Source organism: Chrysoperla carnea, chromosome 1 (genome assembly GCF_905475395.1).
Source record: "Chrysoperla carnea chromosome 1, inChrCarn1.1, whole genome shotgun sequence".
Lineage (NCBI taxonomy): Eukaryota > Metazoa > Arthropoda > Insecta > Neuroptera > Chrysopidae > Chrysoperla > Chrysoperla carnea.
Genome location: NC_058337.1, coordinates 7,009,298 through 7,027,859, shown reverse-complemented (window position 1 = coordinate 7,027,859; position 18,562 = coordinate 7,009,298). Strand labels below are relative to the sequence as shown.

The window sequence follows — 18,562 nt, the reverse complement described above, 5'->3', positions numbered from 1 at the left end:
ATATCATTATTATGTTAAGAATCACATAATCAACATCAAACAAATATTTTGAGAAAATCAACATGCATTTTTTTTTAAATATGTAATTTTTCAAATATTTTCTTAAATTGAAAATTTTAAATAATTCACCTACACTCAAGTAAAAATAAATCGGGTGTAATCCAATTAATGTACCGAGGCCAAACGTTAAATTTTACAAAATTGCTATCAAAAAACAAACAATACGTTGTTATAGAAAAGAACAAGCCAAGAAACATAACGTTTTATATAAGGATGATTTACTTATTGTTGCTGTTTACATTTAATCATGTACACGATATTTAGCCTAATTGGTAGGGCGCTTGACATGAATCCAATAAGTCCGGGTTCGAGTCCTGGTTCGAGTGTATTTTTTTCAATTCTCTTTAATTAAGATTACTAGACAAGATATTTGTCAATATTTAGTTTACGCCTGTATGTAACATATTACATCAAAATATAGTCGAATAGACCATGATGTAAATATCGTGTACATGATTAATGTAAACAACAACAATACTTGTAAATTTTCTTATTTTTCATTTTAAGGTAGTACCTACACGAAAGTGATATTCCAAGAATTTCTCAAAACTCAGAATATAAAATATTTAATTCATAATACACATGCTGTTAAAATTAGAAGATGATTTACCATGCCATACATGAGATATTAGCAATTAAAAGTGACGCAATTTGTACGTGTACATGGGAGAAGCGTATAAAAATACACAAATTTACAAATATTATATTTATTTATCAATGAATGACGTTCACCATCTCTATGAAAAACTAATATAATGTAGAATACTATATTTAGAAAATATATAAAAAAAAATAAAAATTATTTACCATATAGTTTCGATAAAAAACTTAAATAAATAACTCGTTTTAGCGATGTTTTATTGTTTAGAGGATATAGAAACTAATGGTAAACGTATATATCATAGTGTGTGTCTGTATACGTATAGGAGATAAATTAGTGTGTAACTACAGTCTTGTGAAAATAATATATGGTATATGTATAATAGTCATAGCACAGTTAATGCACTGAATGATAGTATTAGTCCAAAACTTTTTGACTGGACTGTCGCGGAGGAACTACCTTAAGAAAAAAGTCATTCTTTATAAAAAATTTTGCTCATTCTGGAAATTTATACAAAATTGCTTGATATTTTGAAGATTCATAATTGTTAATTGCGAGCCACTTCTCTTAGTAACATTTTGTCAACTTATAAAAAGGAAGGAAGATAGTGATTCCAAATTTTTTGCTACCCTGTACATTATTTTGAAGTTTTAAATATACCTACATACTTTTCAGTATAACCAAAAATTTCTATAAAGAATGACTTTATTTCTTTAAATACAAAATAAGAAAATTTAGAAGTACATTTACCTCTATCCGTGAACACACTGTATATATTATGGTGATCATCTGAAGCAACGTCATCTTTTAATAAATCATTTGTGCAAAACCCAACTGTTTTTAATATAAGAATTGGTGTATTCGCTCACAGCAGAAATTCCTGTATCCCTTTATTCCTATACCCGTATATAATTATATTATTATAAATATTATAAATGTGAAAGTAAGGATGTTTGTTTGTTTGTTTGTTAGTCGTTCACGCAAAAACTAATGAATGTATTTGAATGAAACTTAACAATAATATAGCTCATACATCAGAATAACTCATAAGCTATAATTTATAAAGATATATTTAAAGAAAATAAATTGTAAAAATTAAATTTCATCTGACATTACCATAAATTACAGATTTCTGTAAAAATAGTCAAACAATTCATGGACATCTTTTCTGACATACTCAACGAATTATGACTATTTTACACTTAAAAAATGGAAAACTGCGCATATATTTTAGCTGAGTAAAGTATAATAATACAATAATTAATAAGTAGTAAGTAAATTAATATGTTTCTAAACAAATTTATTGAAGTGAAAACTTCTTTTGGCACGTTGAGCACTTTTTGGCAGAACTAAAATCATGGAACTTGTCATCGGTATTTGTAATTGAGCTTCTATTACATTACATCTTACCATTCAAATGTATTTATTTGCGATCCCACCATATTTATCTAGAATTGTGAACAGCTATTTGAATAGTATTGAGGTATTATTTATTATTATCCAGGTATTGTGAATAGATATTTATCAGAGCTATATGCGAGCGTTGCAAGCTGCACTGCCGAAGGCTCCAACCGAAGATAGGAGGCCAGGCCGAAGGCAGAATTCTGAAGGCCAGGCCAAGTACCGAAGGCCAGTTATTCTAAAGTTTTAAGTTTTCACTTCCATCGACAGTCCCCATGACTGACAATCATTTTCTTTTTGACATTTCAAAAAAAAAGGGTGAAAGATACAATTTATTGCCTTTTCCATTTTATACGTTACCTTCAATCTATATATATTTGCACCGGATGGAAGAACATCTAATAAAGTATACAGAAGCATCCTATAATATTATTCTGTTTTGTTTTATTCTTAAGGATGTATGAGCATGGTAGTGGGGGCACAAATTTAAAAATAGATATTTTCAATTTTGATGATAAATTTATATTATTACTTGACGATATAAGACGAAAAGTAAGAATAAAATTTTTCGATATCTGGCTTAATTTTCAAAATATCGAAAATTGAAAATTTTGTTTAATTATTTAGCTTTCGATATTTCGAAAACCAAGACACATATCGAAAAATTTTATTCTTATTTTTCGTCTACATTCATGAAGTCATAACAAAATTCATCATCAAAGTTGAAAATAAGATAAAAATAATTTCAATCCTTAATCTACCCTGCTCTTACATCCCTTATATGGACGGTGACACTTAGTTTTTTTCTTTTCTAATTCATTGCTAATATGTTTACTTTCTATTAAAAAGTTTTTTTTTAAATTTGTTTTCATTCATTCCAAATGAAAATTATCAAAAACTTCCAAAATATGTCGTTTTTGAGATTCCTCCATAAGAGCCAATGTATTTTATATCGATTTTTAAAGACTTTTTTCTTAAAAATTTGCACGGATACCTAAGCTGAAATTTTAACCACATATTCTTTGAGTAAAAGACTACCTACAAACAAATTTTGAGCCTTTAAATCAAACATTGTTGTCATGCTCATACATCCTTAAGAGGAATTGATTAAATAAACGTTGTATATATATTAAGCAATAAAAAAAATGTTCACATTATTTTATTATTAATTTTTTAATGAACTTAGCCAGGTATTTACAAGGATAAAAATGCGGGCGAAGCTAGTACTGTATACAGAAAAAAGATTGTAAACGTGGCGAATACACACTTATTATTTTAATTTAGATTTTTAATAAACTAGTACAGGAGTAATTTTAGATGCACACATCAAAAAAGTTTTACTTTATTATTCAAATAAAGAGGTTAATATTTAAACAGCAAAATAAATTACAGCAAGTAGGTAAATCAAATATTACATTGTGCTAATTAATTCAATGTCTATGAAGTACATACATACTTGTATTTGCAATTATACATGTTTACTTCATGTTCTGTACTTAAAATTACTTTCAATAGGAAGAAAATTATATCCTACCTTTAAATTAAACTTTATACTCCAATCATCTTAGGGTTTCACCTCGGAATCTAACGGAATAAGCTGAATTTTTGTACAAACCTTTATTTTGATATTCAAATGTTGTCTCAAAAGTCACATATGGTCACGCATCCTTAGATATTCAAGGTCAAAGGTCGCGAAAATTAGTTTTTTTGTGAAAATATCGTTTCTTTTGCCTTTAATCGTATTAAAGTTGTAGAAGATAAAATTTTCTACAATTTTTGTATGAAACTTTTTTATGTATGTTGAACCGTTTTTGAAATAGAAGGGGCAGAAGATGGAGCTTTCAGCTTAACATACAGTGCTGGGTCACTATTTATTAATATGAGATATTAAATAATTATTTAAGTACTATTTAATGAATAATTATGGAACAAAAAACCGCATAATAGACTGGGATTCATGATTGACCCTGCCTATTATGCGGTTTTTTCCCATAATTATTTATTTAATACCTTATATTTATAAATATTAACCCAGTACTGAAATACGTTAAGCTGAGCGTACAATCTTCGGCGCCCTCTATTTTAAAAACAGTTCAACTTACAAAAAAAAAAAGTTTCCGACAAAATTTTATCCCATACAACTTTTATAATAAATGTTAATACGATTGAAGGCAAAGCAAACGAGATATTCACAAAAAACTGATTTTCGAGTCCTTTGACCTTGAATATCTAAGGACGCACACGCGTGACCATATGTGACTTTTGAGACAACATTTGTACTATCAAAATAAAGGTTTGTACAAAAATTCAGCTTATTCCGTTTTATTCCGTTTGATTCCTAGGTTGCCCATTTATTTTGACTAAGATGATCGGGTTATTAGTATACGTCACACTATGAAATTACATCAAACAGGTAGTATTGTAAATGTGTTTTTTTGTTGGGCATAAGCAAATGTTTTTTTCTTTTAATCGCTTTTCATTAAATATTAATTTTTGAGGAAAAAGAACACTTTTCCGGGAAAAATATTTTACTTGTTGGGATTCTTCAAATACAAAAAAGTTATTATTACAGACAATTTAGTCCTTCACGGTTGAATTTTTTGTATCGTTTAATAAAAATGTATAAATTAAAATAGTAAGTTGAAAAAATTTGTTGTGACTGTTAGACGTCGGATAATTAAGAGCTTGTATATCCCTATATTTTCTTAATCATTTCCGATATAAATGCAAGCGTGTTATATGCCTGATTGCCTGTTTGGATAAAAGTAGTGAGCTTTTTTAAAACGCATACATTATTGCAATGTTCCTTGAAATCAATAGACCTGAAAGTATTATTATTTTTGTTACTCGTAAAATTATAATAAAAATAAAAATTATACAAGATGAAATACCTTTATTTACAAAAAAGTACGAGTCTAGTTTTTTTCTTCTACTTTTAATGTTTAGATTCAAAAAACTTTTGAAACAAGTAGTTTTATTTTGATATTTTTGCAAAAATCTACTGTGACTAGGTAAACTTTCAAACGTAATAACTTTTCCAGGCAAGAACCAAAAATTTTCTCATATCAGAATTAGTCGACTAGACATAAAGAGCATACATGCAGTCTCAAAGATTAGATGATCCCGAATATTTATAAGCCATGGCTCCGGACTAATTGTTATTATTTTTTATTATTTACAAAAATCTCCTACTATTGGATATATGTACATCCAATGAAAATACTAAATTAAATTAAATTGACCGCCTTAAAATACTTAATGTACCATATATGTGGATTTACCCTGTATATACTCGGATATATAAAACTGTATTTTTCAAGAGAGTGGCAAAAATCTTTGAATGCTCATAATTTGTTCATTTTTTAATCAATTTTAATTTAACTATCAAATTTTATTATGGCTGCAAGTCTACTTTTACATTTTTTGGGTAATGTGGCTAATTTTATATCAGTCACCTACCCAAATTCCTGATGATTGATCACTAAAAATTCGTTTTCTTCTGTTTAGTTAATTTCCAATTTTCTCACTATATTTTTATACCATGCATATATGAAATATACATAGTATATTAAGTTTAGTCCCAAGTTTGTAACGCTTAAAAATAATGATGCTAGGAAAAAAATTTTTTCATAGGTGTTCATAAAATCACCTAATTAGTCCATTTTCGGTTGTCCGTCCGTCCGTCCGTCCGTCTGTTGGCACGATAACTCAAAAACAAAAAAAGATATCGAGCTGAAATTTTTACAGCGTACTCAGGACGTAAAATGTGAGGTCAAGTTCGTAAATGAGCATCGTAGGTCAATTGGGTCTTGGGTCCGTAGGACCCATCTTGTAAACCCTTAGAGATAGAACAAAAGTTTAAATGTAAAAAATGTTCCTTATCAAAAATTAAAAAACTTTTGTTTGAAACATTTTTTCGTAAACATCACTGTTTACCCGTGAGGGCGATAATTAGGCGAAAATTTTATAATATGTACTATACTTGAATATCAGTTATGTATGTGTCACATGTTTGTATGTGTAATGTGATAAAGAAATCAACACTGACTATACATGGTATTTCAACAATTAACTCAGTCAATTGTTTGTTTTCACTTGTTTGTAATATATGTTTGTATTTTTTTTAAATAATAATGTTTTTCATGAATATATTTTTAATGAATTGCTACAATATTTTCTAAAAACAAACTTCATTATACTAAAAATACTTATTTTTAGTCATATTTTCTTCTCGAATTTTATTAAAAATAACCTAAGGTCATTGTTTATTCAAATAATATCATTACAGAAAAGAAAAGAAAAAAATAAATAAATGAAAAGAAACATAATATTTACAACGAATTTTACTTGCTTAAAAAATATGAAAATATTTGACGACAGTTTTCTTCATGTCACCTCCGTCACATAGTTTTCAATTTGTAATGTAATATGATTGAAAGATTTCATTAATGTATTTCCAAACTATATCAGTTGATCGAGTGAGTTGGATACTTGAACACGGACTTTCTTGATTACGCAATTGTTTCTTTATTTACGTTATGTAAGTAAGCCACTCTTACACACAAAGTAATAAGAGAATCTTTGTTCTCACTTTCTCAGTGGATATAATATATGCTATAAACAAACAAACACGCTCATAATTTATGTAACGTATAAATAACGCCCTCACGAATAAACAGTTATGTTTACCCAAAAATCGGCGAAATTTTTTCTAGAATTTTTTGTTTGTTTTCTGGAATATGTATATACGCTTTAAAACGAATTTTAAACTTTTTTTGTTTTTGAGTTATCATGATTACATACAGACGGGATACAAACAAATATTTGTATAATTTGTCATTTGTATATATTGTCAAAATCTTATGTTTTCTCATTAAAAAAATGATTTGTGAAAGTAAATTAACAGAAGTTAAAGATAATAGAGACTATTGAAAGTAAGTATAAATATCCTAATTAAACCAAATGCAATGTATGTAAGCACATATTGGATTGGCTACTAAATCATCTTTTTATATCATGTATACATATCAAGATATACAAAGTTTAGTCCCAAATTTATAACGCTTAAAAATATTGATGCTACCAACAAAATTTTGTTACAGATGTTCATAAAATCACCTAATTAGTCCATTTCCGGTTGTCTGTCCGGTCTGTCTGTGTGGTTAGGCTGAGTTGGTAAGTGAGCAACATAGGTCAAGGTCTTGTGTCCGTTGGACCCGCCTTGAAACCATTAGAGATAGAACGAAAGTTTAAATGTAGAAAATGTTCCTTATGAAAAACTTTTGTTTGAAATATTTTTTTCTAAACATCCCTTTTTACCCGTGAGAGTGCCAAAATACTTTTAAAAATTTCGAAAAGTTCGCAAGTATTTTCTGGATTATTTTTTGTCTTTCTAAGTTGCACCCTCACAGGTAATTACATTAATTTTTTTCCTTTTAGATATTTAGTTTCATTGTACAACTAGTGTAGCTGAGGGCTGAGGGTACATTTAGCAGATATCATATATCACACAAATTGCCATAAAATATTCTTTCATAAATAACATAAAATATCTATTTTATATGAAAAACCCTTTTTAGGTAAAGAAGATAGGTTATATTATATATATAAGTATAGAACATTTCAAGCTTGTAACCCTTGCGGTCCACACGTACGCGATACAACTTTTTTAAATGGATGTTAGCAGTGACGGATTTAGGCTTGCTACCGCCCTAGGCCCCGTTCGATGCGCCGCCCTTTTTGATAGAATGAATTTCATTAGATGGCGGCCAGATTTTTGTCCCCTTTTTTTAAGTTTTCTCAGTATAAGTCCAAAACTATGCGTTTTTTTAGAAAATATTTTCTATAAGTTTTTAAAATTGGCTACAATTTGAGATCAAAACCACCTCTTTAATACTTACTGAGATACAGCTCTCCAAAAATTGGCAATTTTTTCGAAACAAATGAAATTCTCATATTTGGTCTATTTTCGACTCAGATATTAAGGAAATACTCATTTTATGGGTGAAATCATAGGTAAAGATGTTAAAGAAGATATCTATAGGCCATATCTTAAGAATCCACTCACAAATCTTAAAAATCCAAAAAAAGATAAAACTGCATTTATCGCCAATTTGCTCTGTTTAGTTCTCATAATGGTTTGAAGGTAGTTTGAAAGGATAAATCATGTACATACACAATTGTCCGGAAGCGAGTTATTGTTAAACTATTACATGGGTGTATTAAGCTTTTGGCTAAAAAATTTCGAAAATTCAACAGTGTTTTGGCATAAACACTGAAAGTATGGAAAGTACAGATCCAGAGTGGGGCAACTGCCCTACCCTGCCCTCTCTCGGTACACTCTGCTTCTGACAGAAAGAAGAGTGTTTGATTAAACGGTTAATATTGTCCTCTAGTTTAGTGGTTTATATTTCTATAAGTTTAGTAACAGCCCGAATTGTCGTTATTGATTTCCTCACTATGAACTAAAAAAAGTTTTTATACGGACCAAGAGAAAATAAAACCATTGGATTATACAAAATCTTAATCATCTCTATATATTATAAATGCAAAAGTAAACATGTTTGTTTGTTTGTTTGTTACGCGTTCACGCTAAAACTAGCGTATGGTTTTTAATGAAACTGTACAGCATAGCTCATACTTCAGAATAACACATGAAATATAATTTATAAAGATATATTAATAAAAAAATAAAAATTAATTTGACATTACCATAAATTACAGATTTCTGTAAAAATAGTCAATATAAAATATTTCACGGCCATCTTATCTGATATTCTCAATGAATAATTACTATTGACTATTATACATTAAAAAAAATAGAAAATCATACATATATTTTTACCTGTGTAAAACAATTATTACCATTATTTCGAGTGTTATAGAAAAGAGATAAGCGAGAGTAATCTTTATCAATCTTTACTTTTAAACCCAGCGAAGCGGGTGGGTATCACTCTAGTATAGTGATAATACACCGATAATTAACTACAATGCCACATAAACATAGCGAACAAAGTGTTCAAAAGTATAGCATTCCTTTTTTCGGAGATTTAAAACACGTGAACACTTCAAACTAAAACGTTTTATCAGATAGATTTAATACAAAAGTTTAATCTTTCGAATATTTCTAGCTAAAATTATGAATAAAAAATAAATTTTCTTAAAGCGTCAGTAAAAACAAAGCAATGAACACAATTTAGCTGAAAAAAATTATTAAAAAAAGGCATTGTTTAACAAAAAGGAAATAAAATTTTCTTTATGTTAGTATTATCTCGCTAGTACTATGTTGAAACATTTTATATAAGTACATACATAATATTGTGTACAAAATGTCTTCAGTAGGGTCTTAACTGATCCACACTGTAGTAAATGATGATATTGGGATATGATCATATTGATTAAAACCCACTCAACTAGAATCGATTATCGCACGATTCTTCTTGATTTCTGATCACTACAGTTCACTGAATGACAATTCTTAAAAATTAAAATACATATCTTCAAACATAATTTAAACCTGGCATTTTATCCGAGTCAAATTGATGATAATGTAATTATTATTCAGAAACTATATTATAATTTTCTTTGATGAAGGAAATATATTATTAAAAGATCGGTTGGATTGGGGAATTAGTGCAGATCCTGGAGTGTTAAAAACATCAAAAGCTCGGAAATCTGAGATAGTGAATGAAAAATAATAAAAATAAATGAAAAAGTTTACCTCTTAAAAAATTGTGCTCTCGATTGTTAACCCCCGAAGAGGCGTGTTATAAGTTTGACCGCTATGAGTGCCTAACTGTGGCATCGTAGCTCCTAAACGGATGAATCGATTTTGTTTTATCTTTTTTTGTTTGAAAGGTAATTTAACAGAGAGCGTTCTTTCTTAGTTATGTCTCAAGTGCGAGTTAGAGTTCCGTACCTGAAACAACTAGAAAAGAGGCGATGATAATCAAAATCGGTTCAGTTTGGAGAGAGCAGTAAGGAAACATGTAATTTAATGGACTGTTCTTAGCTATGTTTCAAGTGCGTGATTAGGGTTCCGTACCCTAAACATTTGTCGGTTTTTTTTTTAAAACTTCGTAAATATCATTTGAGAATTAATAATTCAAATAGTCGAATACATGTTATAGCTAAATATAGAGGTAGGACTTTCTAAAGAACGATAGATTAATAAAAGATCCTTCAAAACGGTTTAAATGATAAAAAAAGAGTAGAACTAACGTTTAAATGATAAATCGAACCTAAGGTTAAAAATTAGAAAAGTTTAAACTACCAACACAATTATGGCCCCTGCCTTTTAATTGATTTTGGTAAATTTGTTTTTTTTCGACTTTCTAGCTTCCAAAATCAGCTGGCCATTCAATCAAATGAAAAAGAATCTATCTTCTCAAAAAATTTTTTGAAAGAGACTATTATCTCTTCTATACATCATATGGATGGCACCGTTTCTACAATGAGATTGCATCAGATTGTTGTCAAGTTACACCCCCCTTGACGTTCCCTTTTTATTTCGCACTTGATCGGTTTTATTTTATCGATGGGTATATCTAACAATAAGTATGAATTTGTGTTATTTGGGTTAAAATATTTATAGTTTAAACTATAATTCGATTTCAATACTTTATTTTCATCTCTTGAGTGATTTTTATACCATGTATATATGAAATATACATAGTATATTAAGTTTAGTCCCAAGTTTGAACGCTTAAAAATAATGATGCTAGGAAAAAAATTTTGTCATAGGTGTTCATAAAATCACCTAATTAGTCCATTTCCGATTGTCCGTCCGTCCGTCTGTGGACACGATAACTCAAAAATGAAAAAAGATATCGAGCTGAAATTTTTACAGCGTACTCAGGACGTAAAAAGTGAGATCAAGTTCGTAAATGAGCATCATAGGTCAATTGGGTCTTGGGTCCGTAGGACCCATCTTGTAAACCGTTAGAGATAGAACAAAAGTTTAAATGAAAAAAATGTTCCTTATCAAAAATTAAACAACTTTTGTTTGAAACATTTTTTCGTAAACATCACTGTTTACTCGTGAGGGCGCCAATTAGGCGGAAATTTTATAATATGTACTATACTTGATTATCAGTTATGTATGTGTCACATGTTTGTATGTGTTATGTGATAAAGAAATCAACACTGACTATGCATGGTATTTCAACAATTAACTCAGTCAATTGTTTGTTTTCACTTGTTATTTATACAGCTTTCTATTATATTATTTCTTAATTGATTACTGAATCGTGCATTCCATTCTTATCCGGAAACCTCGCTTATTAGTTTGCACATACATTATCAGGGTTTTTATTTAGCTCCACCATTCTGAGCTAGATATCTTTGAAAAATTTGGTATTGGATGTTTTAAGTAGCTGAGTTCACCAATTAAAAATTAGGTTTAATGCTAGTGCGTCTAAGCGTGCTGTTCGAGTGTCTGATCTCACTATACAACGTGAAGTGTTTCGCGATAAGATCTCGAAAGTTTTAAAGAAAATAATTTGTACTTTATCTAGTTTTTCCAAGTACTGTATACTTCATGTTTCGATTTCATTTTGTAAAGTGGTAATAATAATAAGATCAGAAAGTTTCAGTCTTGTAAAGGTGTTTTTTTTAGAGGGTTTACAACTTTATATCAAAATAAAACAGAGAGAAATATTTTTTATGGCAATGAAACTGGCTTTATTGGAAAGATAATTTTATGCCATTAATGTTTAAATTTGATTTAGGTCATGCGGCCGAACAGACCCATTATTTTGATTTATAAAAATTCAAAAATTTACAAGCGTTGCTCTGGGGTAAGACGTAAGTATATTCATTATGAAATGGCATACTAAACTTAAGGAAGGTCCCTCGGCAATAATAGAAAAAATAAATTAGTAGATAAGGATCCGAATTTTGAGTATGTTATAGTTCACGAAATATATTATTGTATAAAACAAAAATTTGGGAATCTTACCATTCAATTAAGAGAGTTTTTAATAATTAAAAATACACTAAATAACATACCATCCTCATAACAGGTTATGATATTTAAAAAATGTTTCAAACAAAAGTTGTTTAATTTTTGATAAGGAACATTTTTTACATTTAAACTTTTGTTCTATCTTTAACGGTTTACAAGATGGGTCCTACGGACCCAAGACCCAATTGACCTATGATGCTCATTTACGAACTTGACCTCACTTTTTACGTCCTGAGTACGCTGTAAAAATTTCAGCTCGATATCTTTTTTCGTTTTTGAGTTATCGTGTCCACAGACGGACGGACGGACAACCGGAAATGGACTAATTAGGGGATTTTATGAACACCTATGACAAAATTTTTTTCCTAGCATCATTATTTTTAAGCGTTACAAACTTGGGACTAAACTTAATATACTATGTATATCTTATATATATAGGAGACTTTCTATAGATATAGATAGATAGTCACTCATCACGATATCTCTGGAACTATAAGACCTAGAGACTTGAAATTTGGCAGGAATATTTCTTTTGCCAAGTAGAGGTCAGCTAAGAACGGATTTTACGAAATTCCACCCACAAGAGGGGTTGCGGGGGTGTTCATGACTAAAAAATTCATATTTTTAAATTATGGCTTTTAATAGTTCAAAACTTGGTCAGAATGTTTTAAATTACATTTAGAAATTTTTTTTACCTTCGGAGAGTAGAAAGTTGTAGCGAGAAAGTGGGAAGGAAATATCGAATATTTACAAATATACCTAAGTGGGGTATCAAATAAAAGAGCATGACGTGTACATTACAAAACTGTTATCCAACGCAAGGAAATGTGGAGGGAGGGGTGCAAGTGGGGATGTTGCCCAGCAAAGCGGGTATATTTTACGCCACGCAAAGCGGGCGGGTAACAGCTAGTTTCATATATACATGGTATAATAAGCGAAAGGTTTCAAAAAATCGATCTCGAGATATGTAAGAGTGTATTTAAATTATATTTTAAAAGAACAATTACATGTATGGAATGCGAAGGTGGATACGTTGAGGCGAAAACGAACTGAAAATAACTATTTAGGAATGAATTGTTAACGATGGGAATGTTTTGACCACTTCAATTTTAAATTAAATTTTACAAATCCTACTTATAAAAGACGTTATCTGTCATCTATCATCATACTTAAAATGTTTATTTGCTAATTTGAAACATTTATAATAAAATAATTAATACAGAACATTTATTTCTCATACAATACGGTACAATAACAATTGTTGACATGGAAACTTTATCTAGATATTTATTCTTATCATATTATTTGTATCTAGATATGTTACAGCATTGAATTGAATGAATAATACCCTTTAAGAGTTATTACGGTTGCCTTATTCATACTAATGATGACTACATGGCAGTAAATACGTATTTATATAATACAAAAATTAATCTTATCTAGGAAATTGGGGAAATATCGAAATTTAATTTAAACATATTATATTAAATGTTTTTGTTATCTATCAGAGAAATGTCAAACGAAATTATTGTCTGCACGTGTATAAATTTAAATTTTCGAGTTTGCGCAATTCAAAATTATTTTTATATAGATTTTAGGCAAGCCGCAGGATGGATTTAAAAATAATAAATTCCCAAATCACAAATTAATTTTTTTTTAGTAGCTTAGAATAAAGAGTATAAAAAAAAAACATGTTAGATTGAAGTCAAGGGATCGCACAGTGGAGTATTTATACCAATTTTCCTAAAATATAATGAAGGAATTGTTATGCTCTTTAAAAGACTATTTAGATGCCGAAGTATCTTTTATTTGACAATAATAAAAAATTTGTTTAGTCATATTCGTTTTCAAACCCAATTATTTCATTTTCTTCTTTTTTTTTTTGTGGCTTCTGTGCCACTTTTTTTCTTACCTATGCTCACTAATACTTGAACTTTTACCTGCTACAAAAAATTTTACCGGACAAAAAAGGGCACATGGACAAAAAGCTTTGATAAATTTAATGACAGCAAATATGAATCACAAATAATTAATTATTTAATAGAAACATTAACAATAAAAAAAAGAAAATCCTTACTTAATTGCACTAACAAACACAGTAAACTTAAATTGAATGACACGGTAAATCGAGATCAATAACAATAATAACATGCATCCGTAAGAGAAAACTCAACTTTTAATGCAAAACAAAAGAGTTTAGTTTTCTGACTTTTGTTAGGAAATTTGGTATAAATACTTTACTTTGAATCGACTATTGTTAAATGATCTCAGAGGTAGCATCTCAAAGTTTAAAAAAAACTTTTTTGATCATTTATACGAAGCAAATAAACTTTGACATGTAACGATACTAGCATCTACTTGATAAAATTAATAAAAGAAATTTTAAACATAAGTATTGTAGTCAAATCAACAAGCATCATTATGAGACGCATCTAGTTCTCGGAAAAATATGAACAAGGTGTCATTTGATTCGGAATAATGTTTAGAAAATTTTAAAACACAAATGAAGAGGTTGTGGTAAAAATTACAAAATTTATAAACAATTTAATAACAAAAAAGATTAGGCGATTTGGTCTTTTGCAAATATTCATTTGTATATATTTTCATACAAACTTTCATCCCCTATTTCAACATTTTAGGGGACGAATTTCGAAAAATTAAATCTTAAGTGACACTCAAAGTAGAAAATCAATACCCTCTTGAAATTTCGAACTTCTATCATTAGCAGTTTAGACTGGGCGTTGGTATATCAATCGGTACATTGCCTTTCCCCCCTCCAGATTATTCCCTCCTTCTGAAATGTTTCTGATTTTAAATAATATAAAGAATCATTTTGAAAAAAAAAATCAAAATCGGAGCTGTTATTGAGGACTCCCAAGTAAAAACATTCATTGATGCGACTATAATAGTTTCCCAGATATTTGCAGAAAAGAAACTCCCTCTGTTTTTATACCATGTATATATGAAATATACATAGAATATTAAGTTTAGTCCCAAGTTTGTAACGCTTAAAAATAATGATGCTAGGAAAAAAATTTTGTGATAGGTGTTCATAAAATCACCTAATTAGTCCATTTCCGGTTGTCCGTCCGTCCGTCCGTCTGTGGACACGATAACTCAAAAACGAAAAGAGATATCGAGCTGAAATTTTTACAGCGTACTCAGGACGTAAAAAGTGAGGTCAAGTTCGTAAATGAGCATCATAGATCAATTGGGTCTTGCGTCCGTAGGACCCATCTTGTAAACCGTTAGAGATAGAACAAAAGTTTAAATGTAAAAAATGTTCCTTATCAAAAATTAAACAACTTTTGTTTGAAACATTTTTTTGTAAACATTACTGTTTACCAGTGAGGGCGCCAATTAGGCGGCAATTTTATAATATGTACTATACTTGATTATCAGTTATGTATGTGTTACATGTTTGTATGTGTTATGTGATAAAGAAATCAACACTGACTATGCATGGTATTTCAACAATTAACTCAGTCAATTGTTTGTTTTCACTTGTTTTGTTATTAAATTGTTTATAACTTTAGTATTTTTTACCAAAATCTACTAGACTATTGTATGCGTATAATTTTTACGTTGATTATATGGAGTATAAAATATATGAATACCATAACCATCGTTAACGTATATAACTCGAAAACGAATTAATTATGGAAAGAATCCCTTTGGGCTTTTTTTACTTTAAAATAGTTTTTATAGCAGATGTTTTTTACTAAATCGTGAGGTTAATTCGATCATTTTTCAATCTTATAAGATAAAGGACCCTACAAAATTAGATAGGAAAATGGCTTTCTGTGAAACTTTTTCTAACCCACTCTAACTTTACGGCCACCAAAATTTTTAACGAATAGTTTTCGAGCTACGAGCAATCAAAACGAATATATTATAGTTTTAGTATATGACCAGGAAAATGGCTTTCATAGCAACTTTTTCAAACCACCCACCAAATTGTTTTTCAGATCGTTCTGATCAAAAACTCTTACTCATACAAAACTCTTACCGAGTAGTTTTTAAGCTACGAGTCATCAAAGCTACACATACATTATAGTTATATATCTATCCATTAAAAGGTTTTGTGGCTGTAAGAGCTTTTGATCAAAAATGCCATTTCCTAGTTATATAGGTACTATAATTATAATACCGGGTGTCCCGGAACACCCGTACCACTCTATTATTTCGAAGAGTTGTAAAAAAAAAATTAAAAAAACAGGTATCTAATATTTTTCGAAACTCTATCCAACAATACCAAAAATTCCTACCCTCCCTATTAGGGATAGGGGGTTGTAACTTTTAAAACTAAATTGAAAATCCCTATTTTTTATTGCAGATTCAGAATCTTTATGAAAAAATGCGAAGATTTTGTTCTAAACATTATCTTTCGCAGAACGCTGTAATCGCGGAGGAGAATATTTTTTGATTATTTCTTTACTTCCTTCGATCGCAGCGCCATTTATGACGATTCGCAAAAAATGATAAGAATAAAATCTCCCTATTTTTCCATGAAGAATCCAAATCTTCCATAAAAACATACAGAGCAGGGAAAACATACAGAATTAGGTCGAACTAGATCTAATTTTGACAGAAACAAAAGTTGAATTACTTAAATTGTAAATTTATCAAATCCAGTATTAACTTTTTACTTGTAAAAATTATATTTAGTTCGTCGTAATATGTCTCACAAGATCTTTCTTGTCAGAAAGCATGATTAACGATGGATTTCAGTTGAAGAATATTGGACAAAGTCGTAACCAATCCAACTTACACTAAAACGCATGAAAATCGATGCCTATTCAACTTTACTCAAAATGTCTTCTACCCCCTACCCTTCTTTTGGGAATATGAACCCCAAGTTCGACCTAATTCTGTGTGCTTCCTCTGCTCTTTGATTTGAATCTGGCAAACCGCTATTTCTGACTTGATTTGGATTCTTCTCGGAAAAATAGAGAGATTTTATTCTTATCATTTTTTGCGATTCACCATAAATGGCGCTGCAATCGGAGGAAGTAAAGAAAAAATCAAAAATGTTCTTGTCCGATTACAGTGCCATCTATGGCGAATCGCAAAAACTTTTCGGAACAAAATCTTCATATTTTTTCATAAAGATTCTGGATCTGCAATACAAAATGGGGTTTCCATTTAAGTTTTAAAAGGTACACTAACCTTAACAGGGGCAGGGTGGTGTGCAGCCTGTATATACAGGGGCAGGGTGGTGGGCAGCCTGTATATGTGTCACCCGTGGCTCGAAAGCCGCGAGAGCTTTTGATCGGAATGATTCAAAGACCATTTTAGACTGGGTTAGAAAAAATTTCATAGAAAGTCATTTTTCTAACTAATCTGGCCTGAGAGAAAGTCCGAGTCCTTTCAGTATGCGCATTTTTTACCCTCAAAATCGCCAATACCAACCAAAAGTCATCAATAAAGAATAACTGATATAAAATGAAACTTACCCTCTACAGCTACAAAAATCGCTGCCCCAGCTGCACTATACAATGCAATTACCAAAAATAAAAACATATGTGTAAACCATTTTTTACTCCACGCGCTAACTTTATTATACATCCAAAAGGCACTTTTCTCACCAACACTTAGTCCAGAATTGGCCATATTCATTGTGAAATCTTTAAAACCAGAAAACTGTTTAAACATAAAGTCAGAGGCTTTTGTTGGATACATTAAACCAAATGGGTCATTTGTAATAATAGGATTCACTGGTGTCATTGGCTGCATATTTATACCCGGTGTTACATACAATGGATTATTGTTATAATGTAACGGACTTTGATTACCCGGTATTATAATACGAGGTCGTACCGGCGGCGGTAATTTCGGACCCGGTGATGATGTATTTGAATCTTTCATTGATGGTAACGATGGTTGACTCATTTTTGTTAATAAAATTAAAAATTAGTTAATTTTCATACATTCACATTAATTAATTATTAAATTTAATTATAAAATATAATTTTTAACTTTTATAAAATTTAGTTTTAAAAGAAACAAACATAATTTTTGTTAGTTTTTAAAATGTTTATTTTTAATTTAAACAACACTTTATAAAAATGATACGATGTTTCCTATTTTTGAAAATCTGTAAATCTTAATAATATTATCTAAATGTTACTGTAACTCGTAGCACGCTCGTAGCTATTCTGTATAGAAAATAAACCGTTATGATGTTGAACGTTCAATGGTCGGTAACGCTTTGATCGTGACGTTAGACACGACTAGCGTCGCGACGTTCATAAACTCACAGTGTCAGTGTGCACAGTCATACTGTGACTATCATCATTTCGTAGTATTGTAAATCGATACACATACAAGATATCTGTATCGTAAGAATGTCTTTGTAAATATATCTGTAAATTAGGATGAAACCTGTTCGAAAATTCCGGTATATCGTGACATTTTCTTAGTTTGAAGACATACTTATAGACCGCGAGACAGAAGGGGTACTTTGTTAAATGATAAATACATACTTGAAATTTCGTGAGTGGCTTCCTTTTGGAGAGTCTAACAAACTTCTCTCT

General features: G+C 29.8%; 1 protein-coding gene across 1 annotated transcript in view; it reads right to left on the bottom strand.

Annotated features, from left to right (window-relative positions):
- LOC123290922 (potassium channel subfamily K member 18) overlaps window positions 1–17,954 on the bottom strand; it is a 64,660-nt gene extending 46,706 nt beyond the window's left edge. The window contains exon 1 of the mRNA XM_044871305.1: window positions 17,483–17,954. Within this exon, the coding sequence (XP_044727240.1) occupies window positions 17,483–17,918 (436 nt within the window). The 5' untranslated portion in view covers window positions 17,919–17,954. The remainder of the gene's footprint in view (window positions 1–17,482) is intronic.
- Between the last annotated feature and the right edge of the window lie 608 nt (window positions 17,955–18,562).